The sequence below is a fragment of the Helianthus annuus genome, chromosome 16, assembly GCF_002127325.2.
Source record: "Helianthus annuus cultivar XRQ/B chromosome 16, HanXRQr2.0-SUNRISE, whole genome shotgun sequence".
Taxonomy (NCBI): domain Eukaryota; kingdom Viridiplantae; phylum Streptophyta; class Magnoliopsida; order Asterales; family Asteraceae; genus Helianthus; species Helianthus annuus.
In genome coordinates, this window is record NC_035448.2 from 84,614,099 (window position 1) to 84,641,501 (window position 27,403).

Sequence of the window (27,403 nt, forward strand, 5' to 3'; positions counted from 1 at the left end):
GGCCAGTAACGAAATCCATGGAAATTTGCTCCCATTTCCATTGTGGTATCTCTGGTTGCTGAAGTAGGCCTGAAGGTTTCTGATATTCTGTCTTGACTCGCGCACAAGTCAAACACTTGCTGACGTAAGTTGCTATGTGGGCCTTCATGCTAGGCCACCAATACGTAGTTTTAATATCGTGGTACATCTTGTCCGAACCAGGGTGTACCGAGTAGCGAGATTTGTGCGCTTCATCCATCACAAGTTCTCGTAAATCGCCATAGAGTGGGACCCAAATGCGTCCTGTTACATAATAAGCACCGTCTTCCTTCTGTTCTAAGCGTTGCCTTGACCCGCGTAGAGCTTCTGCTCTAACGTTTTCTGGTTTCAGTGCTTCTATCTGAGCAGCTCGTATTTGCGAAGGTAGACTAGAATGTATCGTGAGTTGTAAAGCTCTTACACGCTTAGGCGTAGTGTCCTTTCGACTCAGGGCGTCCGCCACTACATTGGCCTTGCCCGGGTGATACCTGATAGAGCACTCGTAATCATTCAGCAGCTCGACCCATCGTCGCTGCCGCATATTCAGTTCCTTCTGTTTGAATATGTGTTCTAAACTTCTGTGGTCGGTGTAGATGGCGCACTTGGTTCCGTAAAGGTAATGCCGCCATAACTTAAGTGCGAAAACAACCGCTCCCAGCTCTAAATCATGTGTCGTGTAGTTCTTCTCGTGAACTTTGAGTTGTCGTGAGGCGTAAGCTATGACTTTATCTCGTTGCATCAATACACAACCAAGACCTTGAATTGATGCATCACAGTAAACCACAAAATCTTCTGTGCCCTCTGGCAATGAAAGGATAGGTGCACTGCAAAGTCTATCCTTTAGATGCTGAAAAGCTAACTCTTGTGCATTTCCCCAACGATAAACAACGCCTTTCTGCGTTAGTAAGGTGAGAGGCTGCGCGATCTTAGAAAAATCCTTAATGAATCTCCTGTAGTAACCTGCCAATCCCAAGAATTGGCGAATCTCCTTTGGTGTACGAGGCGCAGGCCAGTTCTTAATAGATTCCACTTTGGATGGATCAACGTGAATCCCATCCTTGTTCACCACATGCCCTAGGAAATGGACTTCACGAAGCCAGAAGTCGCATTTCGAGAATTTTGCGTAAAGCTGTTCCTTCCGAAGGAGTTCCAAAATAAGTCGTAGATGTTGTTCGTGCTCTTCTTTGCTCTTAGAATAGATCAGGATGTCGTCGATGAAGACTATAACAAACTTGTCCAGGTACGGCTTGCACACTCGATTCATCAAATCCATAAAAACTGCCGGTGCGTTCGTCAGCCCAAACGGCATGACCAGAAACTCATAGTGCCCATATCGAGTCCTAAAAGCCGTCTTAGAGACATCCTCTTCCCGAACTCTCAGCTGGTGATATCCCGATCTCAAATCGATCTTCGAATAGTAGCTCGACCCCTGCAACTGGTCGAACAAGTCGTCAATACGCGGTAGAGGATAACGATTCTTCACAGTCACCTTGTTGAGTTCGCGATAGTCGATACACATTCTGAAGGTACCGTCCTTCTTCTTCACAAATAACACTGGAGCTCCCCAAGGCGATGAGCTAGGACGAATAAAACCCTTATCCAAGAGTTCTTGTAGTTGCGTGGAGAGTTCTTCCAACTCTGATGGCGCTAAACGATAAGGTGCACGGGCTACAGGCGCGGCTCCAGGAGCTAGATCAATCTGAAACTCGACTTGGCGATGGGGCGGAAGACCAGGTAATTCCTCAGGGAATACCTCAGGATAGTCGCGTACAACGGGAAAATCTTCTAGCTTCTTCTCCTTTTCTGTGGTATCAGTAACTAGAGCCAAAATCGCAGTGTGGCCCTTTCGTAAGCATTTCTGGGCCTTAAGAAGAGAGATGATGTTCTCAACAGCACTTCTCTTGTCGCCACGAATCATGAGAGGTTCACTACCTAAACCAGGAACACGAACGATCTTTTCGTTGCAAAGAATCTCTGCTCGGTGTTGGGATAACCAATCCATCCCAATGACAACGTCGAAACTACCCAAGACAATAGGAATAAGATCGATGGCGAAGGTCTGGTTAGCGAGAATAAGCTGGCAACCCTTGACTACGTGTGAGGCTTCCAAATCCTTACCATTAGCTAGCTCTACAGTGTGCTTGTCGCTCAGGGGTGTAGGAATACGCTTAAGCATCTTACTGACTTCTAGTGACACATAGCTAGTATCGGCACCCGAATCAAGTAAGACTGTAACATAAAAGTCGTCGAGAAGGAACTTACCCGTCACCACGTTGGGATCATTCCTTGCTTCACCTTGACCAATCACGAACACACGTCCCCTAGCACCATTGTTGTTGTTGTTCCCATTGTTACCATTCCCCTGATTGTTGTTGTTCTGGTTCAGTTGGGGACAATCCTTCTTGAAGTGGCCTTCAGCTCCACACTGAAAGCACCCTTTGTTGTTACCCTGCTGCTGTCGCTGGTTCTGCTGAGGTTGCTGACGATTCTGATTGGCGGGGTATGCGCTTCTGCAATCCTTTGCAACATGACCAGGCTTGTTGCATCGATGACCGTTGCCCCTGGTGCATGGCCCACTGTGGTGTAGGCTACAACGATTGCACTTGGGGTGATTCCCCTTGTATCCACCGTGACTTTGACCACTAGATGACTGCTGACCGGGGCTCTGGTGATCATCTGTCTTTCTCTGCTGAGACTGAGTTTGCACTGAAGTTGAACCCCTGCTTGAAGTTCCATCCCATTTCCGTTTATCTCCACTAGAAGCACCAGAAGTAGTTGCAGCACCTATACGCTTCGGTAACTTGTTCTGCTCCACCGCTTGATCAGTAAGACGGTGAGCCAACTGTACAACCTGCTGGATAGTAGTCAACCTTGCTGAAGTCACATGACTTTGGATCTCTGGCACCAAGCCCTTGAGATAGAGTTCAATTCGCTTGTAGGGAGGATCCACCATAGTAGGACACAACAAGGCAAGCTCATGCGATCTCTTAGTGTATGCCTCAATTTCTGACCCCGACATCTTAAGATTGTAGAACTCATCTTCCAGTTTGTGAATGTCGTCACGACTGCAGTATTCCTCCCTGATCATTTCCTTGAAAGTTTCCCATGGGGTGGCGTTGGCAGCAACCAACCCTAACATCTGCACCTGAGCATTCCACCACGTGAGAGCCAAACCCTCGAGAGTACCAGTAGCATACTTCACCCTGCGCGCTTCAGGGCATTCGCACATTTCGAACACAGACTCCAGTTTCTCAAACCAGTGTAGGAGACCTACTGCTCCTTCAGTGCCGCTAAAAGTTGTGGGTCGACAGTCCATAAAGGTCTTAAAAGTGCACACCGGTGCCTGAGCATACTGACCTAAGGTAGGTGAAAGAAAAGACAGATTTTAACACAAAGGTTGGTTCACGAGAGTAGGATCCAAACGATCCTAGAACAATTTCGGACTGCAGGATATACCTCCCGCGCGTGCAGCTGCGAGCGCTGCGTCAATTCGCTCGTTGATCAAAGCCGTCAACTGGGCTTGTGTCATGTTAACGCGTCCAGACATGGTTCTTCATAATAAGAGTAATACGTGTGAGAGAGGTTCGCGAAAGCACGATAGTAGGACAGAGTAAGCACGCACGTGTTCAAACAACAGTAGCTATACTAATCAAGCATACCATGAGCAGTGTACTACGCAACTAACAAGTAGGCAATATACATACATCATATTACCTAGAACGTCGAGCCTTGCATGAGGAGCGAAGTGTCGTTGTGGACCGTCGAGCGCTATACCGGTTATAGTCTGGTTTTAACAAAAACGTTTCTCCTTTATTAAAACCAAGTTCACTATAACCAATGGCTCTGATACCAATCTGTCACACCCCCAAAATCCCACCTGCGGAGTACTACCGCTTGGAGGCGTGACTGACCAGGATCCAGCCACCAATCATACTGAACAAGCATATAAGTAGTTATAAAAGTTTAACCATCACGATTGGTGTTCCAAAACAAATAAGTTTAAGTTGCAAGCGGAAGCATAAGTTTAAAGTTATAACATAAGTTCCAAAGGTTTCAAGTTTAACATAGTCTTGTAGCAATCCCTGTCCCACAACGATCCTCCTCCATGCAAGCTCCCACTGAGTACCTATGGTCCTGCAAAGCATGTAGTAACGAGTCAACAACTAGTTGAGTGAGTTCACGGGTGGGCGTTCGTTTTAGTTGTTTCGAAAACAGTTTACTTTATCTGGCATCCTGCCGTGGGGGTTACCCCATAGTTTTAAAAACGTGACCAGTTCATTCCCAGTTACTCCGGCACTCCGGCCGTGGGGGCTACCCCATGTAGTTATCAGGCATTTCGGCCGTGGGGGCTACCCCATGTGTATCATCTGGCTCTCCAGCCGTGGGGGCTACCCCATGTGTATACTAGACTCGTTACCGTATCGATTGCTGACTGTAGTCATGTTTATGTGCCCTGAAAACATCAATGTCTATCATCATTGACGTGCCCCAGATCCATTAGTTCACGCCCGTCCTCTGCGGCACGGTGTGAGGCTTGTCAGACCTAAATAGCGCTATCTAACTAATGACCCGCTCGCCATTGGCCCGGCGATTAGTCGATACAAAAAGGAGGGACTTCGTGATAGAGTTTTAGTCTAGTACGTTTATCCGTCCATCCGGACGAGGAATCACATTCTTGAACCACTGACGTCCTACCCGAGGTAGACGAGGAACCCACGTTCCTTAACCCCGTTCCCAACCCAGGGAATCCCATGCTTTGTAAAGGGTGTGAACTCACCTTGGTTTGCTCGGCAGTTAATCACAGAAAGTCAATCAAGTCGCAAGTAGTTAATAACGTCCTAACACGGATATCACGTATAATCAGATTCGAACCAAGTAGTGCACAAATGTGCAACACGTATGGCAAACACGGGTAATAATCATGGCAACACGTTTAACATACACAGTTCACAGTTATCATTCAAACACAGCCCAAAGTCTAAGTGTAAGGCCCAAACAGTTGGGCTCGTGATAACAGACCCAAATAACATATCAACAGTAGCACAGAAGTCCATAAATTCGGCCCACTAACTTAGGCCCAAAGTGTGGTCTCGAGTCGCAACCGGACTCGCAAGCATGGTCTCGAGTCAGGCTGTGTGTGTTGATCTCAGGTGGTTGCGAGTCGCAACCGGTGTCGCAACCGTGGTCTCGGTTCATCATGCTAAGGTCTCGAGTCGCAACGGGACTCGTAACCTGTGGTTTCGGCTTGTCCTGTTATGGTTGCGAGTCGCAACCGCGTGGTCTCGAGTCATCACGCTGTGGTTGCGAGTCGCAACTAGGTGATTGCGAGTCGGTAGCAGTCGTTTTCAAGTTCACGTGTTGATGCAGATGTAGTCAGATTAATGGTACAATATAATCAGGCCCAAATCAGGAAACAACCAATAGAATCCCACTAACATATTTCCTAATCAGGCCATTAGTCAAAGATGGATCAAAATCACAAGGGTTTTCAATCCTCAACATTCATTCAAAGTGTTCTTCCTATGTTCAAACACATATTCATCAAGTATTCAACCTTTATTCAAACAAAACTATGAACAAGCATCAAAACACTAAACATAACACACAACTCGGTTTTTATATATGTCCGATTTCATGAGAAATGCAAATCCGATTTCATGTATCATCAAGATCTAGTAGTTTAACTCTATTTAACACAAGATGTCATGAGTTCTTTAGCAACACATTCCAACACTATAACTTGTTAACATACATAAAACTTCATCTCATTCATGCATCCATTTAAACACAAACATAACATAAACTAACAATAATCATCAAGAAATACTAACAATAAACATCATCTCATGCATTTTATCATTTAACATGATTAACATAAATCCATAAACATTAAAAGCACTAACCGGTTGTGTGTGTGTGTGTGCCGATCCGAAGTTCCAAATCCGAGAGTTTCTTGTGTCAACCGAGTGGATCCGAGAGTCTTGGAAATGTGTTTGTGTGCTAGAGCTCTAGTGGGAGAGAAGATAGAAGTGTGTGTGTGTTCTTGTTCAACAAAATGGTAAAAACTAACTAAGGCATGGTATATATAGTCAAGTTCCAAGAGTGTGCACCCTTAGTGGGTTTCGAGTGGGGGTTCACGGCCCAATGGCCCAACCGGCCACAAGGTTCTCGGCCCAAAGGCCTATTCGGTCACTATTCACTCGAGACCTCTTGGTCTCGAGTCGGGTCCGTTGTTTCGTGTCGGGTTCTCGGTTCACATATAACACGTACACACATATATATATATACAATACACGCGTAACAAAGCACTTATCACATAAAAAGATTCACGTTATCATTTTAACTAGTCACATAACGTACAAGTAAGTTACAACGAAAGGTTCTAAATTTCGAGTTGTCACATGTGATATCATAATTTAAACATTTTTACAGAATGTTTATGACCATGACATCAGATTACTTGCAAGCTCCTTTTATAAGTTGTAAAATTACCAAAATGCCCTTATGAGGCGTAATTTGATTTTAAAACCTTAACGGGCATACAAGTTGATATCTTACTGATATTATAACTTGTTTAAAGTATATTGGCATATGGAACTTGTTCATGACTCATCCAATTACCTGTTATCGCTTATACGCGTACAACTAGACTTACGTAGCTAGTTTACATAAGCTTACTGAAAAGGGGTTTAACCTTATCATTTTGATCTCAAAATCCAGAATGTACAATGTTTACCCATATTATACAAGTCCTAGTACTTTTTGGGTTTAAACCACATTCTATTCGGTATATGCTTAATCTAGCGAACCTATTCTTAAGTATCGGGTCATATCAAAAGGTACTACCTTTGGCCCGTATACATTCTAACAGATAATAAATCTGTTCATTCTAGACTATAGTACCCCCCAGATAATCGGACTTGGGTCATTAATACTTAGACTTGTGGCTTTTGCCACATATAGTCTTGTTGATTGGAAGCTAGCAAAAAGGTAAATACTCTTAACTTATTTTGGATGACAAATATGCCTCTTGGGACGGTTATTACATAAGTAAGTCGCCTATGATTGCGCAAAAGTGTATGAATACGGTTTAATCCGTTTACTTGATAATTATTGTAATTGGGGGTTATTGATACCATGTCTGGACAACCCAATGGGTTAATCAACTATATAATCTCGTAACAAGAATAATCCCAAGATATATTTAAAAGATCTCCTACGGGTTTTCTAATATATATAAACTCTTTTTGAAAAACTATTTTTAAAAGAGTCAGTTAATTGTATTTACCAGCTTTGGTTGACGTATTTTCAAAAGATTGTACAACAGGTACCAAACCTTATTATAGGCTGGGATTACGGGTCGGCAGGAATGAAGGCTAAGGAATTTTGCACTCCTAAAACTTAAGGCCTATGATGTCTAAAGCTCTGTTTATTTGGATCCTGCCTGTGGGCTAGTATCGAACGCTTGTAATTACTTTCATACATTCAAGCTTTATTTTATTAATTTTAATTTAATACTTCCGCTACATATTATTATACTGTGATAACTGTTTATCCAACCGTCATAACTGTACCCATCCGGGCCCACCGGAAATCGGGGTGTGACAGCTACGATGCACGATTGACGGAGGTGATAGACGTTATGAACTCACAAAAATCCGTAAAACAAAACGTGTTTTATTATAAGACGAAACCTATTAAATTCGAGAAACTTTTATGAAAAAACAACACAAATGAATAAATACTTTCGACAACACTTTACAACTTACTAAAACGACGTTAACGCGAACTCTTTTTACAAAATCAATATAATTATTTATATTGTTTTAAATGCCGATAACAGGCATTCATTTTATAAAAATAAATATAGTTTATATATTTATTTCAAATATCAAACAACACGCATTTGTTTTATAAAAATAAATATAGTTTATATATTTATTTCAAATATCAAACAACATGAATTCGTTTTATAAAAATAAATATAGTTTATATATTTATTTTAAATATCGAACAACACGAATTCTTTTATAAAAATAAATATAGTTTATATATTTATTTCAAACATCAAACGATTCGTACTCTTTTATAAAAACAAATATAGTTTATATATTTATTTCAAACATCAAACAACTCGATGATTCTTCTATAAAATAAATATAAATTTTTATGTTTATTTCAAACGCCTAAACGGCATATACCTACATTTTGATATTATTATACGAGATGCGATATATAATACGAGTTGTTATATATTATTTTGATATAAATGTTCATTACATACACGTACGACTTCTCGAGATGACCAACGAGATTCTATCGTTATATTTATATATATTTATATATTTTAAATCTCTCGAAAACTTAGTAATTTCACCGACATTAAACGAAACTTAACAAAAATACCTTCTCGTTTCTTTCATGATAACAACTTACCGTCGAATCATTCGGTTAACGATTCGGTAGAGCTCAGTGACACGTAGTTTTTGAACTAGACGTATTTTCAAAACGTGCATACAAACGTTTTCTACTTTTCTAAACTTGGGTGATAATACACGAACAAACGGTATGTTAAACTAAGGAATGGTACATAGATCATGTTATGAATAGGGTGAAACTTAAGCACCATTAATCAACATATACATTTAGACCGGGGAGCGAAAGGTTAGATCTAATGGGTTTCAGGAAACCTCACTCTTGGCCTACTTCTACCAAAGAGTGCTTTTGTGTCTCAGTCAAGGTGACAAAAATGGCTAGGTTTGGATGCTTCCTATGTCGTCACGTATGTTAATGTCGTAGCTAAACATCAGCGATCTAAAATTCCTTGAACTTACAACTCACAAACTTACGTTTTACAGTCTACAAACTTACACTTACATACCATGTTTTATACAAATACAACGCATAGGATTTATGCATGCATGTTGTCAATGTTAGGTGTGAACATTGACGGTTACACAAGTTTTCACAAACATAAAAGTTTCCACACAACATAACAAGAAAATGATTTTTATTTAGTTTTCGCAACAATATTCTAAAAACTGGTCAAAAAGATTTATTTTAAATCTTTTACAAACAAACTATAAACTCGCTCAACTTTATGTTGATTTTTCACATGTTTCTTTCTCAGGTCGCATTTCAAAGTTATGGCACGGTTGGAATAGGAGAAGCACAAGGATTCGAGTACTAGTGGGCGTTCGCTTTTTAGAAGTCTCAGCTGTATTTGCTTCCACTGTGCAATGAAGATACCAGTCTAGTCACGCCAAGCTCTGATATCTCAGGGTGTGACATTCGGCACCAATTCATCATCCATATCCTCCTCCTCCTCCTCATCAACATCATCTTCTTCTTCGTACGGATCATCTTTAACGTCGATTAAACCACCGTCTTTCACAACCGCATCATCATCAACCGTTCGATAACTGTCATCGATTTCACAAGCATTTTTCACTTCGTGTTCGAATAAATAATCTCAAATTTAACTCCAAATTTCAAAACACACACTGAAAACTATAAAATCACAAATAACAAAATCATGAAAACCTAAATCCATATAATCTCAAATTTAACTCCAAATTTCAAAACACACATCGAAAGTATCATATTACAAGTAACAAAATCACGAAAACCTAATTACCTGATTGTGACGACTATTTTCGATTTCTTTTTGACAGCTTCAAACCCACATATGCAGATCACCATGTATGAAATTAGGGTTTGAGAGGGAATGGTGAAGAAGATGAAGTGATAACGAAAAGGCTAGGGTTTTGTTTATAAAGTCAGTAAAGTGGGAGTTGAATTTACTAATATATCCATCATGTGAGTTGCATGTGACAATTAATTAACCAGGGTAATGGGTTGAGTTAGACACAGTGGCCAAAGTAGTTAGTTATAGAGACCATGGAGATGTTAAAAAATTCTATTTTAGGCTAATAGGATAAAAGTAATATAACCACAGGGGTCAAAATCGTAATTTACTTAAAAAAAGAGTTAATTGCCAAAATCGTCCCTGAGGTTTGGGCAGGTTTGCCATTTTCGTCCAAAATGACACTTTTGTACCAAATTGCCCCCAACGTTTGTAACTTTTTGCCATTTTCATCCAAACCACTAACTTAGTTTATTTTTTCTGTTAAGTTGAAGATATTTGGATGAAACTGGCAAATATAAAACCACAGAGATGATTTTAGAAATTTACTCAAACCCTTTTAAATTTCTTTTATTTAATTATTTTTGTTACATATATAATAAAAAAGAATATACATGGAGTTTTTATATGAAAAAAATAGTAGCTTTGTCACATAATTTTTATAAATTTTCATCCAACCACTAAGTTAATTTTTCTATTAACGCGAAGGATGTTTATAAATTAAGACATAAATTTATTTCTAATTTTTTATATAGATCAGTTTTATAAAAGTAAAATCTACTTAAACCTCTAAATTTTATAAAACTAAAATGCTGGTGACCTTATTGAAAAATGTCAAATAAAAAAATCTTATCATATGTACCAAGTTTGTAATTTATCTTCTACTCTTTTAAATTCGCTCCTAAGGAAAAACTGAAGCCAGTGCCCCCCCCCCCCTCCCACATGGAGTTTTTATATGAAAAAAATAATAGCTTTGTCACATAATTTTTATAAATTTTCATCCAACCACTAAGTTAATTTTTCTATTAACGCGAAGGATGTTTATAAATTAAGACAGAAATTTATTTCTAATTTTTTATATAGATCAGTTTTATAAAAATAAAATATACTTAAACCTCTAAATTTTATAAAACTAAAATGCTGGTGACCTTATTGAAAAAGGTCAAATAAAAAAAATCTTATCATATGTACCAAGTTTGTAATTTATCTTCTACTCTTTTAAATTCGCACCTAAGGAAAAACTGAAACCAGTGCCCCCCCCCCCCCCCAATCAAACAACGTATCGTTACCAAACCTTAAAATTAACCACCAAATTGTAATTGTAATGCTATGAACAAAAATTTCTTTACTCAAGCAACTCAGAATAAGTATTAGTCAGTTACCTTCATAATCTTAATTAAATAAATATTTTATTTCTACCAACATATTTCGTAGGTGCTCAACACATTTAAAAAATATGTAACGTTTTACATTTTTTTTCTATCTCTACAACTGATAAATACTAAAAGTTGTAATCGATTGTTATGTGTTGCACACCAATGACGTTTTCGCTTTATAAAACTGATTCATATAAAAAATTGTAAATTAATTTCTGTCTTAATTTATAAAATTTAAAACATCCTTCACCTTAACAGAAAAAATAAACTGAGTTAGTGATTTAGATGAAAATTTATAAAAATTATGTGACAAAACTATTAATTTTTTTTTTTCTAAAAACTCCATGTGTATTCTTTTTTATTATATATGTAACAAAAATAATTAAATAAAAGAAATTAAAAAGGGTTTGAGTAAATTGCCAAAATCGTCCTACCAGTTTCATCTAACTATCGTCAACTTAACAGAAAAAATAAACTAAGTTAGTGGTTTGGATGAAAATGACAAAAATTTACAAATATTGGGGGCAATTTGGTACAAAAGTGTCATTTTGAACGAAAATGACCAACGTGCCCAAACCTCAATGATGAATTTTGCAATTAACTCAAAAAAAAAAAAAAAGAGGTAAACCCTGGAATAGCAGGCAGCCGTTTCCAACCATTCGTAAGTTCTTCCCCGGCGGCGAGATCAATCGAAAAGGTACACAAGATGAGCGATTACAGAAGCTCCCTCATGTCCAGTTTCCGGCGAATCCCTCCGTCTGCCATTCCGGCGACCTTAGATTGCATCTTAGCTTCAAATACTTCCCCTCCCTCTTCCCTCTTCTCTCTGCTCCTCGACGCATTTCCAACTCTCTCACAGGTTCATTTTAACCTAGCTTCATAATATTATGCATATGCATACTGATTATCTTTTTTGTTTGTTAGGAACTTACAATTACAATTGGCGGCTTCAGTGATGAGCAATGCAATCTCATTGCATCTTATGTAGGTGCACTCTCTCACCTTTTGAAGAAACCAGGTAAACCAACCACACCACACCACACCACACCTTCCATTTAAATAACCACTTTCCGCATTGTCATTTATGGATTCAGTTATCTGCAGGGCTTGACGTTGAAGCCTTACAGAATTTTGTTTCGAGGGTCTTTATTCCATTGACCCAGAAGAATTATGATCGTCTCATAGTTGATAAGGTACAAAATTTTATATATAATTTTTTGTTACTGAATATAATCAGTAAAATGATTTCCCAGTTCACAATACCTCTAGTAAATTTTTGCTCTTTTCACATGATTTTCTTTAGGCCATAGCTTCTTTTTTGGATGTTGTTATGGAAACAAATGCTTGGGGGGTTGTAGAAGAAACAGTGGTTCCCTATTTTATGAAGTCGGTTGGTTTGACTATGGGAGGAACACTTGAAAATGAACAAGCTTCTGAAGACTCTGCATTGACCACATCTGACTCGTTTTCTTTGTTTATGGCATGTCATATATTAGCATCTATTTTAGATGCTTCTGTAAAAGGTAATCATGCCTCAGAAAGTACAAATGGATGCGATTTGCATACATTTACAGGAAACTTGGTTTGGGATATTTGTAATGTGACTTTGCAAATGCTTTCACACAGCCCGGAACATCGGTCTTGTGCCCTCGCTGTTTTTCTTCCACGAATTTTTGAAAGCATTTGCAATGCATTAGAGATCTCAGTCCATGGGGAGAAACTTATCTTATTCAGGTACTACCAATATGATTTGATCTACATTCTACACATTATAATTATATAAGTATATGTATCAGATTATCAATGTTTGTTTTTTCCTTTCCAGAACGACTTTCTTTGCTAAAATTTGGAAATGCTGCAAGAATTTGTTTATAATGGGGTCTTCAGAGAGAAGAGATGCATACTCTATACTCTCATTGTATATATCTTATTCCTCTAAGGGTGAAGTGTGTGAAAATGATTCTGTGAGTGGGGATGTAACATATTACTTGAGGGCTGAGAAGGACTTTTGGGATGAGATGAAGAAAGGCTTGGTATATTTAATTATGATTGAAGTTACTGAACACTAATGGCGCATCGGGTAGCGGGATATACTGGGTGATCTGTTAATATTGGTCGACCCTAAGCACTTTTTGTCCAACTTTTTCTTATAATCAACTGTCTGTTGTGTTAAATATTATTACAGTGTTTTTAAATAAACTATTTTTTGATGAAACAATTTAGCAGATTTTCTGCATTAATACACTTTGGGCGACTTACCCGTCTCTGTTAAGCTATTGTGTTTCGTTTTTGTCTGTTTGACCCATTGGAAAAAAATCTAGACCGGATAGATCCCTTCATAAGTAAATGGGTTGAAATGGCAAACTCAAGTTGAAGTCATGACAAATTTCCCTGATGCTTCTGTTTGTTATTAGGTTGACAAAGAACACATAGTGAGAAAACAATCATTATATATATTGAAGAGCACAGCTATTACCTGTGAGACAAAGCAAAAAACTAGTGTTTCGGAGACAACATCAAACTCTCATGGTTTGACCAAAAGGGAGCGGTGGGCTAACAAGGAAGCCAAAACTCTTGGTATAGAGAATTTATGTGATTCGATTGATTCTGATTCAACAAGTCAGAGGAAATGGGGCGCATTTTTTCTTTTGTATGAAATGCTTGAGGAGTATGGTACTCATCTTGTTGAGGCTGCATGGAATTATCAGGTTTGAACTTTTTTTTCTTTTTTTTTTTTTTACAACACATTTTAGATAGAGCAAAATCACATTTGGATATTCGACTTGTATTGTGTCCTACAATTCCATTTCTCTTTTTTGAGACTTCTAGAGTATATCAGCATATTCTTTCTAATTCTTTAGACCAATTTAGAATTGGTAAATATAATAACTAAATAATCAACCAAAGGTCACATATGTGTCAAATTTTTAAATTGCATAACCAGAAAAGAATTTTGTATCGCACTCCTCCAATAATCTCGTATATTTGTATTCATTCATTTCATAGATACTGAAAGTTCCATGTTGCACAACCTCTCTATTTCTCTTAGTGAAACTTAAAACCTTGGATTTATGCAGATGAATTTGTTGCTTCACACATCTCATCCTTGTGATAATCCCATAAAGCCTGTTGATCCAATGGAAACATTAGAAGATATGTTTGACTGGTTAGCTGTATTGTGGCAACGGGGCCTTTGCCATGATAATCCTCAAGGCAAGCAATATGTGTCTACTCAAAAACTTTTTTTTAATAGTTTTATAAACAGTTATTTTGTTTAATTTGCTTGCAAAAGTATAATATAACAATCTCAATTTTGTTAATAAAGTAATTAAGAAGGTTTTATGCATTTTTGATCACTTAAACCTGTTTCGACCATTTTATTTTTTAGTTGAAAGGTCAACCAACTTGACCTGTTTGAGACAAACATAACTTAATCACCCAAGTAAACCAATTTGTATACAAATGACCATCTCTAATGTATGTATAGTAGTCAAAATTATTACAGTTTATTGTGTTCTTAGTATCTTTATGTATGTTCCTAACATGTTATATCATAATATTTGCAGTACGGGGTTTAATCATGCAGTCAGTTTTCGGGATAGAGTGGAAGAACCATGGAAATTATGCAAAATTTGTTCCCAGAAGTTTTGTACTTGGTCCTTTCATGCAAGGGTTGAATGATCCTATCCACCACAAAGAATTCGGTTCGCTTTATATTTTTCTGTTTTATATTTATTTTAAAATATTTATATTCCATTGTTCCTCTCCCACTGGTAATTTAATTTATTATGTAGGACTCAAGGGAGTCTACTCTTCAAGGACAATTGAAGGTGCTAGCATATTCATGCAGCAATATACTGCGTGCCTAAGTGAAGGGTAATAATGTTTAAATTTACTTGGTTATATGTGTTTTTTTCTTCTTCCAAGTCAAGTATTGTAACATATATACGTATTAATATGAATCAGGGAGCAGATGCCGTTTGTGAGCAATCTTGCTTCTCTTGTGAAAAATTACTCTTTTGGCCGAGCCGGGCTGATGAGTCTTGCTGAATGTGTGGCGGCTGCTGCTGCTGGCCAGAATGAAGTGGGACTATCTGATGAAGATTGTACTTACAATGATAAGGCGGCATTACTTGATGTTTTCAGGTTTATTATTGAGAGCAGCAAACAACATTTTAATCCTAATTATCGCCGTCAAGGTTGAACATTCCTAAGTTAATCTATATTTAATAGAGGTGGTGCTTTTGACCCTTTAAATTATGAATGGGTGGATTTGGGTTATGTTTCATCTCTAGTCAAAAGGGCCAAGTTTTAAAACAATAGTTAAAAAAGGACACATGTCAGATTGGTCAAACGTCCTGTATATGTAATATTTAAAACCTTGTAAGTTGCTTTATGCAAAAAATTAGGTTAAAATTGTAATAATATAGTTTTAAGCATAATTAACAAACTAGTTATATAAAAAGGTACTAAAAATGCACAAAAGTGTTATTGGTCAACAAACCCAGATCATACAAAAAGTGACCTATTTTTTTAACCCATTGTCTAATCCATTTGACCTGTCCGTTTTGCCACCTCCAATACTATATACGATACCTTATATATATATCTAATGATAGTTTTTATTTATGTATGTATATGTAAACTCTTCTGACAATTTGTTGCCTAAATGATTACTTCCAGTGTGTGGAAAGATTCTGGATGCTACTGTTTCAGTGATGTCATCATCGGATGTTCCTTTTGAGACTCTTGTTCACTTTATTTCATCTTTCCCACCAGACTTTCTTAATTATGGTGGTAAGTGAGTGTATATCAATGTCATGTTCCTTGTTCTTTTACAGTTATTTGTTTCTTTATTTACTTTTATTTATTACTATCACATTCTAGGTTTATTAAGAGAAAAAGTGCAGGAATGGATTCGAGGTTATGAAAGGAAAGCTTTTAATGGTGTCAAGCTCATGAAAAAGCTTAATGAATTCCCTATAAGTTTTATAAAGCATAATAATCACCCAACCAGTGATATAGTTAATTATGATGATGAAGACCTGGAAACGTGGGAGCTTCAAGCAAAAAGATGGGCACAGACATTGTTTCTTATAATACAAGAAGAACATCAATTAGATTCTCAATTGCAGGTATTTGCATAGCTTCATATTCAAATATTATTTCACCCTCAAATGAGAAAAGTATCATACAAGGTATGGCTAGTTAGCTTAAGTGAACTGACCCAGTTATAATTATATGTATATTTTTGAACAATACAAAAATGTAATATATATCGGAAGTTAAACTTAAATCATTCGAAATTTCCCTTATCTCAAAAGTCAAAATCTCTAATAATCTTAGTGAGTAGAGCCCAGCCCTCCATGGTACATAAAACCTATGATTTGAAAGTGAGCTGGTCAGTGATGATCATTCGTTAACCGTTGTCCGAACTTAAGGTTAACCACAAATTAAGGTTCAAGTGAGCTGAGGTTAACTTCTAAATGAGTTAAGATTCAGTTTGATGTTCAACTTCCATGCAGCAAGTACCTTGCTTAACAAGAAAAGGTCTCGCTTATAGCCTTGCAAAGTACATTTCATTTATCTTGTACCTTTTTGTGCAGTTTATTCATACGCATGGCAATGACCTCTGCAAGATGAATGTTAACGGAGAGTGGTTACCAGTAAAATATATGATTCTCATCTTGAGTATCATTGAAGAACTCCACGAAATGAATAACAGAAAAGTTGTTAACGCATCCATTATCGTTAAAAACTTCACTGAATCGTTCACCTTCATATTGGTATTATACCTATTTACATACATAATTAGACACTAACGGTCAAAGTCATCTGCTAACATGAATTGTATGCAGGAGGAACTGGCATCATATACGAAACGAACGTGCTCTGTTTTTTGGTCTGAGGAATGTGGGGACACAAACCTACCTTCATCCATTAAGGGGAGGCTAGGTGGACTTAGTCAACGGCGATTGCCATCTTCTAAAACTACTGCTGTATTACAAGCTGTATGATTTTCAGTATATTTTTTTTATAGTTTCTAAATGTAAATGAGTTGCTTCTTATGGTAGTGATTATGTGTACAGATAATATCAGTCAAGACTCTTGCATCTATCGCTTTGTATTGTGCACAATTTAAAGAAGACAAGTCTTTCTTTTCTGCTCTAGATGTTCTCTGGCAACTCTCCTGGAAGATTATTTCTTGCCCAACAAGTAACTCAGAGGTATTTTTCATGTTAGGGGTCAAGTAAACCCATACTTATTTATTCAGATTATGATTTAACTACCACTTACTAGTTTATTTGGTTCTGTGTGCAGACTAAAGCAGAAATCTACCTAGGAGGATATGAAGCATTACATTTTATTTTGAAATCACTTGTTTTAATGCCTTCTTCTTCTTCTTCTTCAGCATTATCTCTTTTAACTAGACCTTATAATAACTCAGAAGTCAAACCACATATAGATTACTTCGTTCAGATATTTCTCGGGAACATTAACAATCTCATTGAAGCTGGATATTTGACACGTGCACGAAGAGCAATATTAATTGATTGGAAGGTCAGGTCAACATTCACAATATTAGATTCGATTTTTCCATTTTAGTAATTGTATTTTTGTGACGATTATTCAGTGGATGTGCCTGGAATCCCTGTTGTTGGTCCCGCAAAGAGGAGGAGTTTACACCCAGAATTGTGATTATTTCTTTTCAGATGCCGTGGTCAAAAGGATATTCAGTGATTTAGTTGACAGGTAAGTAATCTGAGTTTACGTTTTTAGGTCCTGTCTTTAAATCATTCATCTTTTGTTTTCCATTTACAGCCTTGAAAATGCTGGTGAAGGTTCTGTTTTACCCATGCTAAGATCGGTGAGACTGGCACTGGATTTTTTTGCAGTTTCATCTTGTGATGGGATTGATGTCCAGGTTCTCCCACTTTTTGTATCTTCTTGTATATTTCAATCATGTGTCTGTCTGGCTAGATAGATATTCACATCTTTCTTATTTATTGCAGATGATGTGGCATTTGGTCCGTTCCTCATGGTTATTACACGTCAGCTGTAATAAACGAAGGGTTGCACCTATTGCTGCACTTTTATCTTCAGTTTTACATGATTCAGTGTTTTGTGATATGGACATGCATGAACATAACAACATACCTGGACCTTTAAAGTGGGTATGTAATAACGTAAATATAATGTATATGACATAATTTTGGGGTAATATAACCTGTTTCTGCAGTTTGTTGAGAAACTTGTTGAAGAAGGAACAAGAAGTCCACGCACCATACGTCTTGCAGCATTGCATTTAACAGGGCTGTGGCTCTCACATCCGAGTGCAATAAAGTACTACATGAAAGAGTTAAAACTGTTAACTCTTTATGGCTCTGGTACATTCATTTCTTAAAATACCTTTTATATATTTATCAAATAAGATGGTGCTGATCGTATTTCACCAGTTGCTTTTGATGAGGATTTCGAAGCCGAAGTGACTGAAAATCATGATGCAAGGACTGAAGTATCAATCTTGTCATCAAGTTCTGACCCAGAGTTAACTGAGGTGGGTGGTTAAATAGCTATGCCCAAATTGAACTCGTATTTTTTCTGTTATTTTATTTCAGGCTGTTTAAATAAAATAAAAATGATCGGCCAGTTCCACTGCTTTTATGTTACTTTTCACAATTCTGTCTGGCAAAAGTTGATGGTGGATTTTTGAAATATTATCTCCATTTTCTATAACATTTAATATTTGTTTAATAATTAGGTATTTATCAACACGGAACTTTATGCAAGGGTATCTGTTGCTGTTATGTTCAACAAGCTAGCAGATATGGCTCATGCAACAGGCTCAAAAAATGAAGTTGAGAACAGTCATGCTTCCCTACAATCTGGAAAACTGTTCCTGCTTGAGCTCTTACAGTCTGTGGTAATTATCATGTTTACTAAAATCATTTAAAACCCCATAAAATAGAATGGCCAAAAAGGACGTGCTTGTGAGTTGTGATTATTAATACTGATGATTTGAAATGCAGGTGTCCGACACTGACCTTGCAAAGGAGTTATATAAAAAGTACAGTGCGGTTAGTACTTTATAGCCTCTTTCTTTAATGCTATCGTAAACTTTTTGCGACTTTTTAATTTGATTTTTTTTCTCTGACAGACTCATAGGCGGAAAGTTCGTGCTTGGCAAATGATTTGTATATTGTCTCGATTTGTTGATGAAGATATAATATCCCAAGTTATGGATCACTTACATACTGCCCTTTATGTAAGTAAACAAATCATTGTATTTATAGTTATGCTCCTTGAAATGAGAGTATGTATGCTAACGTGTACTTTATCTAGAGAAACAATATGCCCGGTGTTCGACAGTACATGGAAACATTTGCAATTCATGTATATTTGAAGTTCCCCTTGCTGGTAAAACAAGTTTTGTAATTGATTTTGTATGTTACTAAAAGTAAAACAATTTAAAATAATAAGAAACATTTAAACTACTTGCAGGTGGGTGAACAATTAGTTCCAATGGTTCGGAAATATGATATGAGAACTCAGGCAAGTAATATGACCACCGACTTATCATTAGTTTTTTACTGTAAAGTTCCATCGTTGAACATTTATTTAAAATGTTGCAGGCTCTGTCATCGTACGTATTTATAGCAGCAAATGTCATTTTACATGCAACTAAAGATACTCAATCAAGACATTTGGATGAATTGCTTCCACCTATTGTTCCCCTGCTGACATCACATCACCACAGTTTACGTGGTTTTACTCAGGTGAACAATTATAATTAGCTACATATAAATATCTGTAAATGTCTTACACTAGGTGAAATTTTTTATGCAGTTATTAGTATACCAAGTTCTTTCCAAATTGTTGCCTAGTATTAATTCTTATGCCAATGGAACACTTCCCTTGGAGAAAAGGTGTTTTATGGAGTTAAAATCTTATTTAGAAGTGAACTCTGACTGTGCACGGTATGACACGTATCTCTATTTTCAAAAAAAGTTAGTACTTAAATTGAAAAATGTTAATGTGCTTTAGTAATTTATGTTGCAGGTTGCGCGTATCAATGGAAGTTCATCTCGATGCTTTTGATCCAAACAAATCCATAACGCCAGCTGGAATTTTCAGTAACCGAGTTGATGTAAGATTATACAAATTCTTCATTTCACAAATTTCTGAACGTTAATGATATTTGAATTAATTTTGATTTACAGGACATTGAATTTGAATGTGCTCATGTATCCCTCTTAGAACGTGTGATTGACTTTCTAAATGTAAGTTGTTGATTTTAGGGATCTTTTTTGTTGTCTTTTGTTTATATTTATAAATATAAATTGTAAATTGGATTGCAGGATGTGAGAAAGGACCTTAGATATTCAATGGCTCAAGATGCAGCACAGCTGAAAAGCGAGCAGATGCATATGCAAGATCCCGAGTCAACCAGCCAACTCAAAGAGGAAACGACTGCAAAAATGAAAAATGATTTGTCTTTGGATTTCCAGAAAAAAGTTGTCATCTCCAAACACGAGAAACAAGATTCACACTTTAATGACGCTTATAATTCACTTTTGGGTATGTTTTAAAACTAGTATATATTGCTAAACATTCATGATTAAGTTTTAACGTATTAATAATCGAGTTAGATGTTGAGAAAGAGGACGTGCTTCTTGATCAGTCAATGAGAGCGAGAAATATTGCAATGGGAAAACTTAAAGCAGGTCGACAACAAATCATTCTTGTAGCTTCATTAGTTGATCGCGTGCCTAACCTTGCCGGATTGGCACGCACATGTGAGGTACGTTTCTTATACATTGTTTATTTTTTTTAGTTGTAAAAGTATTTACCATTTTTGGTCTCATAATTCCAGTTTACTGAAATTCTCTTTTTTTTTTTCTCTCAAAATATCCTTCTGCTCATTTGGTTTAAAAGTTTCTTAAATAATCAGAATTTATCAAATGCTCAAAAACACGAGTATCCCATGATTACAACTTCAAAATACATTTTTTTTAAAATAAAAAAGATATATTTTTTTAAAATCTATATAGTTTAAAGAAAGTTACAAACAAAATACTTTTTTTTTCGTTTATATATATATATATAGGGGACCGCTAAAATGAGAACCACCTCGAGTTGTAAGAACCGTGAGAACTACACCGTACGGGGCGAGCTGGACCAAAATTTTTTTTTCATAAACGTAGATGCGTGTATTATAAACACATTTGTAAAAAAAAATTCAAAAAAAAATGTCGTGTGTGTAGTTTTTGAGCACCACAAGTTTGTGTTTACGGGTACCGTAAATCTTACCGGAAAATTTACAGTACCCGTAAACACAAACTTGTGGTGCTCAAAACTACACACGACATTTTTTTTGAATTTTTTTTACAAATGTGTTTATAATACACGCATCTACGTTTATGAAAAAAAAATTTTGGTCCAACTCGCCCTGGATCAAGTAGTTCTCACGGTTCTTACAACTGGAGGTGGTTCTTATTTTAGGGCAATTATATATATATATATATATATATATATATATATATATATATATATATATATATATATATATATATAGGGGATCGCTAGAATGAAAACCACCTCGAGTTGTAAGAACCGCGAGAACTACACCCCACGGAGGGGCGTTCGCCGCGATTTTTTTTTTACAAGTAGATGTGTGCATTATAAACACGGCCGTAAAAAATCACGGCGAACGCCCCTCCGTGGGGTGTAGTTTTTTACACCTCAAGTTTGGTGTTTTTTAATTTTTTTTCTTTTTTCTTTTTTTTTTCACCAAACTTGAGGTGTAAAAAACTACACCCCACGGAGGGGCGTTCGCCGTGATTTTTTACGGCCGTGTTTATAATGCACACATCTACTTGTAAAAAAAAAATCGCGGCGAACGCCCCTCCGTGGGGTGTAGTTCTCGCGGTTCTTACAACTCGAGGTGGTTTTCATTCTAGCGGCTCCCTATATATATATAGGATTAGGTTCAAGAGTGAACACTAGTGTAGCTTGCGAACTGAGTGAACTAATCCTGGCCATACACGTGTGTAGATCAATGGTCAGGATTTGATGTTGAAATCATAGTTATCGATAGCGTCCATAGCGGACGCTATTGCGAATAGCGTGGCGTGGCGGCCAATCACCGCTACAAGGTGCATAGCGACCACATATCGAGCATATAGCGACTCCGACGGCGAATTCCGGCGAAAAAAAACCATTCCGGTGATGCTTTCTGCTGGAAACCAGGAAGAAGATGAAGAAGAAGATAGCGGCTGAAGTTATTCAGCGTGTTTAGGCTTTAGGGTTGCTGGAAACCAGGAAGAAGATGAAGAAGAAGCCAGCGGCTGAAGTTATTCAGTGTGTTTAGGCTTTAGGGTTGCCAGAAATCAGGAAGAAGATAGCGGCTGAAGTTGTTTAGGGTTTTAAATAACTTTATATTTTTTAACATTTAACCCCTCTATCTTTCACAAGTTTCCATTTAGTCCCTAAACCTTATAAAGATTATTGAAAAAGTGTAAAATAAGTTTGTATATTTGTACATTTAACCCCTTTTATTTTCACTACTTTAAATTTGGTCCTTAAGTTTATAAATTTATACATAAAAAGGTATAAAATTAACATTATATATATAAAAAAAATTATAGATAGCTATTTTTTATTTCTTAAAATTTTAACTACCTTATCGCTATACACGAAATAGCGGTCGCTATCTCATCGCTATCGCTACGTAGCATATAGGTACCTTATCGCTATTTGTCGCTATTCGCTATCGATAACTATGGTTGAAATACACTAGTGTATTTTACGATTTGATGATGAGATCCTGGCCATACACGTGTGTAGATCAATGGCCAGGATTTGTGCACTCAGTTCGCAAATACACTGATGTTCACTCTAGAACCCAACCCTATATAGGATTAGGTGTGTGTGTATATATATATATATATATATATACAGAGAGAGAGAAAGAGAGAGAGAGAGTATTGCACAATTGGGCTTAACGTACGAGCGTACACGATGTACATTCCGCACGTTATAAACCCCAAAAACGAAACCCCGCTTGTACAAACAGACATACAAGTTAACAAATTCGCATGTTATAAGCAGCAAAATCCGCAAGTTCATAAAAATCAAAATCCGCATGTTATAAGTGAATCTCGTACGCATCGTACGTTAAGCACAATTGTACGTTAACCAACCCCTATATATATGAATCTAACAATTATATTAACTATATTACATTTAGCAACTTGGGTGAATAGTGCTTCCTTTGACTTTTTTTTGTGTTTTTGTTTTTATACTTTTACCTCTTACCTTTAGCATTGACACTTACAACCCCTTAACTTTCTAAAGACTTTATAATCGAGTTTTACATGTTTATTTTCATGTACGTTTCGGTATAAATTCAAGTTTAGTTACGTTTTGACGTAAATGAGTTGGGTCAAATATAATATGTTCTTATGCTTATTACTATGTACGTTTCAGTTAATCTACTTTTTGACGTACTCAAGTCTTTACTTTTCTGAATTTTATTATTATTTTTTTGTGAACTTTTTTTTTACTTTTCTTTATTTTTAATGTTTTAGTTTTAGGTTCCTTTTTCATTAAAGTTATATTTAAGATGGCGTTTACATTTCCATTTACAATTAATTTAAAATCAGCCCGTCCTACTGTCCAATTTAAATATATTTTTATGGTTTTCGGTCTATGTAAAACGTGTGTCGATATTCTTTTGAACATATTCCTTTCAGTTGGTATATTAAACCAAGATAGATATCGATCGAAACCCCGCAGCGTAGCGCGGCTAGTCTTACTAGTTATAATACATAAACAAACAAACGTATCAGTAAGATCTCACTCATACGTAAATAATTTCAATACATATGGATTGTTAATTCAACCGATTTCTTGTTAAGTTTTTCATCTTTTTCGTAAACTTCTAACACTTCAGAGGTAAAATGTTCAGTATTTTTCTAAGTCTACCATTTTTCTGGGTTTCTGACGATAAAATGGTACAAGTCCATGTTAAAGAAACTGGCCAAAACCCAACCAACTCGGCTGGTTCTGTTTAGTTTCTCTAAAAACGGTGGTTACCAGTTCGGCCCGGAAATCCTTGTAAAAACCAGATGAAGTCATCACTAGCCTGTTTATAACAGTTGATTATCTGTTTCTGATTCTGATTGATCATTTTCAAAACACACTTGCAAACATCTGATTGTGACTTACATGTATTTGTGCTCATGGTACGTACTACTGTCACTCAGTAATAGAATGACTACTACTGAGAAGTTACTGCTTACGTGTAGGTATTTAAAGCAGCAAGTTTAGTGGTTGACAACGTAAACATTCTGCACGATAAGCAATTTCAACTTATCAGGTTTGCTTGTGAACCAAGTGATTTGAAACTTAGTTGCCTGATGTTGTTTAACTAAAGGGTATTTATAATCTTGTTTTAGTGTGACAGCAGAGAAGTGGGTTCCCATAATAGAGGTACCTGTAAGCAACGTCAAGGGTTACTTGGAGAAGAAGAAACAAGAGGGCTTCTCTATCCTGGGCTTGGAGCAAACAGCTAACAGTGTTGCTCTAGACCAATATGTTTTCCCCAAAAAGACGGTACACCACCTTTTTTTTTTTTTTTTTTTTAACAATTCTTCCTCGTGTGTTGGAGGGTAATTTAGACTTTTTGTTGGATTGTTGAACAGGTTTTGGTTGTTGGTAGAGAAAAAGAGGGTATCCCAGTGGAGTTGATTCATATACTTGATGGTTGCATTGAAATCCCTCAGCTGGGAGTTGTAAGATCACTCAATGTTCATGTCAGTGGCGCCATAGCGTTATGGGAGTATACTCGACAGCAAAGAGCATGAAACTCTCGACATATCCAATTATGTCATCTGGAAATGAGTTTGTTATGTTTACGTCCAACTATTTATAACGTTTCACAAGAACTAAAAGGATCTTCCCCTTTCAAACCCAGGTTTGCCTTTGCTAATGGTTCCACCCCATTTTACGCTAATCTTCTACTAACCTTATGAACCCAATCCAGCTAAGTGAATATACGGATTTTATGTATAAAATAATCATGATATTATTTTTAACTTTTTTATATGTGTTGAACTATTACGGAATACAGATGACATTTTTTCCTATCAAAAAATCAAAAGATTAAATGAAAACTGGTGACTTTCACCAAGAGCCCGTTCCATCGCTTACTTGATTAGAAAAAAAACAATGACACTATTTCTTATAAGGTGGCATCGTTTTCTTCTAAATAGACAGTTAATGTAGGTTACCACCATTTTGATAACGGTGACATTGTCGTGATTGGTGAGTGAATATGGTGTTTTTAACAATGTAATTTAAGATGTAAAATCAATCAAACAGACTTATTTTAATCAGAATCAATTAAAAACTAATTTCTTTCTTTCTTTTTATTCTTGTTACCTCTCTATCAATTTCTCACCTACTTTTTTATTCTTGTACATTGACTCTTCATACACATTCTCGAGAGACAGGCCTTGAAAACTGCTTAACTACTTTATCATTCGCCTATATAAAATTTATACTCAAATACTTTATGTTTCCTCTGTATTACAACTTTGGATCCATTTCACATCAATAACCTGACCATAGATAGGCCTAAGACAAGTTTATTTTGAAGTATATACTCGCATACCAAGTATGGTTCGTTACAATCTATCTTTTCAGTGGATATATGAATGATATCATCAATATATATCACTGTTTTAAACCTAAGCATCACACGTATTGGAATCGATTAACGAGATTAGTATGAATAGAATACCATCATAAATGCTCGATTCTTGCATCCACATGTGCCAGGAATTTTTATGTTTCTTCATATTTTATTTTATGCAAGACAATTTCTTCAAATGTTATGCTTCGGTCCAATTCAGTTTTATACGCCTATTTTTGGTATAACCCGTAAATCAAACTGTTCGCTACGGTTTAAATATTTTGATACCAACCAACCGGCATTTCAGAAAGAAAACCGACTGTGAAACTAAACTGATGACCCGTTTGAATGGTTTCACAGTTTTAAACCGAGCCATGAACAACCCTACATGGATTGGATTCAAGCCATTTTCCATATTCGGAATTTGAAATAGCATATATGTAGTTAGTGGGCTCACCTTGATTGATACGGTCCAACCCGATACGATCCGAGTTGCCGTCAATTGTGTGAAACAACCCACGTTTAATATTTGTTCTTTGCATGTTTGGTCCCATGTTCTGCATGTTCTCCCACGTAGTTATCTAGTTGATCTAGAATGGTCTTAAGTTTACATTATAGTTTGCATGTTTAGTTGAAATTAATACATATTCACAAGAGGACGGGGAATCCTTATATGAAACTTGGGAAAGGTTCAAGGAGCTATTACGCAAGTGTCCCCATTACGGCCTCGCAATATGGCAACAAGTATCCACTTTCTATAATGGATTGTTGCCACACACTAGGCAGACACTTGATTCTAGCTCCGGGGGACTTTTAGGTAATCGACGCCCACACGAAATATATAATCAAATTGAGGAAATTGCTCAAACCAATTTTCAATGGCACACCCCCCGGGGAAATAAGTCTATCGCCCCGGGCGCCCATAAGGTCGATGAAAGCACTTCTTTACAAGCCCAAATCGAGGCTCTTTCTTCAAAGATAAAAAAATTGGAAATGACAAAAACAGTCTCGGTTATGGCTTGTGAAGGGTGTGGTGGGTCACATGAAGATTGGAGTTGCATGAAAGAAACAGACGATCAACAAGAAATGGTAAACTACATTGATAATAGACCTAGGCCGTCGGGTCCCCCAACGGGAACTTACAACCAAGGATGGCGAAACCACCCAAACCTTGGTTGGAGGGAACCCGGCAATAGTAGTAACCAACAAACCCAACGAACAAACTTTCAGCAACCAAGAAATGAGTCACAAAATTTCACTCAACAACAAGGTGGACGAGAAAGGCTCGAAGATACTATATCTCGCCTCGTCTCTGACACTGATAAGAAAAACTCGGAAAGATTTCTACAATTAGAATCTAATTTTAGAAATCAACAAGCTAGCATTCAAAACATAGAAAAACAATTAAATCAAATAGCTCAAAACTTTTCCGAGAGACCACAAGGCGCATTACCCAGCAATACCGAAACAAACCCAAAGGCGCAAGTTCACCTCATCACACTACGAAACCGCACCGTAGGGCCTGCAGAAGTGCCACCGCCAACGGAAGAAACAGTACCGACACCTCTGCAGGAGAAGAACTCTCCTCCACCACCAGAGCCGACCAAGGCTCCTCGAGTTCCGTACCCCGGTAGGTTAATTCGTCAAAAGACAAATGAGCAATTC

General features: G+C 36.9%; 1 protein-coding gene and 1 non-coding gene across 3 annotated transcripts; one reads left to right on the forward strand and one right to left on the reverse strand.

The window, feature by feature from the left end:
• The first annotated feature begins 11,660 nt into the window (after positions 1-11,660).
• Positions 11,661-25,217, forward strand: LOC110918237. 2 transcript variants are annotated; one of them, XM_022162578.2, is made up of 35 exons: positions 11,661-11,899; positions 11,965-12,058; positions 12,145-12,233; positions 12,344-12,774; positions 12,866-13,073; positions 13,455-13,748; positions 14,118-14,253; positions 14,607-14,744; positions 14,835-14,916; positions 15,007-15,239; positions 15,724-15,837; positions 15,928-16,175; positions 16,647-16,826; positions 16,899-17,051; positions 17,130-17,267; positions 17,362-17,601; positions 17,675-17,793; positions 17,863-17,965; positions 18,054-18,215; positions 18,281-18,428; positions 18,498-18,598; positions 18,803-18,964; positions 19,071-19,118; positions 19,199-19,306; positions 19,384-19,458; positions 19,543-19,593; positions 19,674-19,817; positions 19,888-20,018; positions 20,101-20,188; positions 20,262-20,321; positions 20,400-20,619; positions 20,691-20,842; positions 24,351-24,421; positions 24,501-24,657; positions 24,747-25,217. In XM_022162578.2, exons 1-35 carry the CDS (start codon positions 11,747-11,749, stop codon positions 24,906-24,908), a joined length of 5,193 nt encoding a protein of 1,730 aa, XP_022018270.1. In that variant the 5' UTR covers positions 11,661-11,746; the 3' UTR covers positions 24,909-25,217. The 2 variants fall into 2 exon arrangements, with proteins under 2 accessions (XP_022018270.1, XP_022018271.1); XM_022162579.2 differs by lacking the exons at positions 11,661-11,899; positions 11,965-12,058; positions 12,145-12,233 and having other exon boundaries at positions 12,380-12,563; positions 12,667-12,774.
• Positions 25,218-26,361: 1,144 nt separating this feature from the next.
• On the reverse strand, positions 26,362-26,466 carry LOC118488720. Its single transcript, XR_004885264.1, has one exon. It is a non-coding gene; the product is annotated as a small nucleolar RNA R71 (small nucleolar RNA).
• Positions 26,467-27,403: the final 937 nt, after the last annotated feature.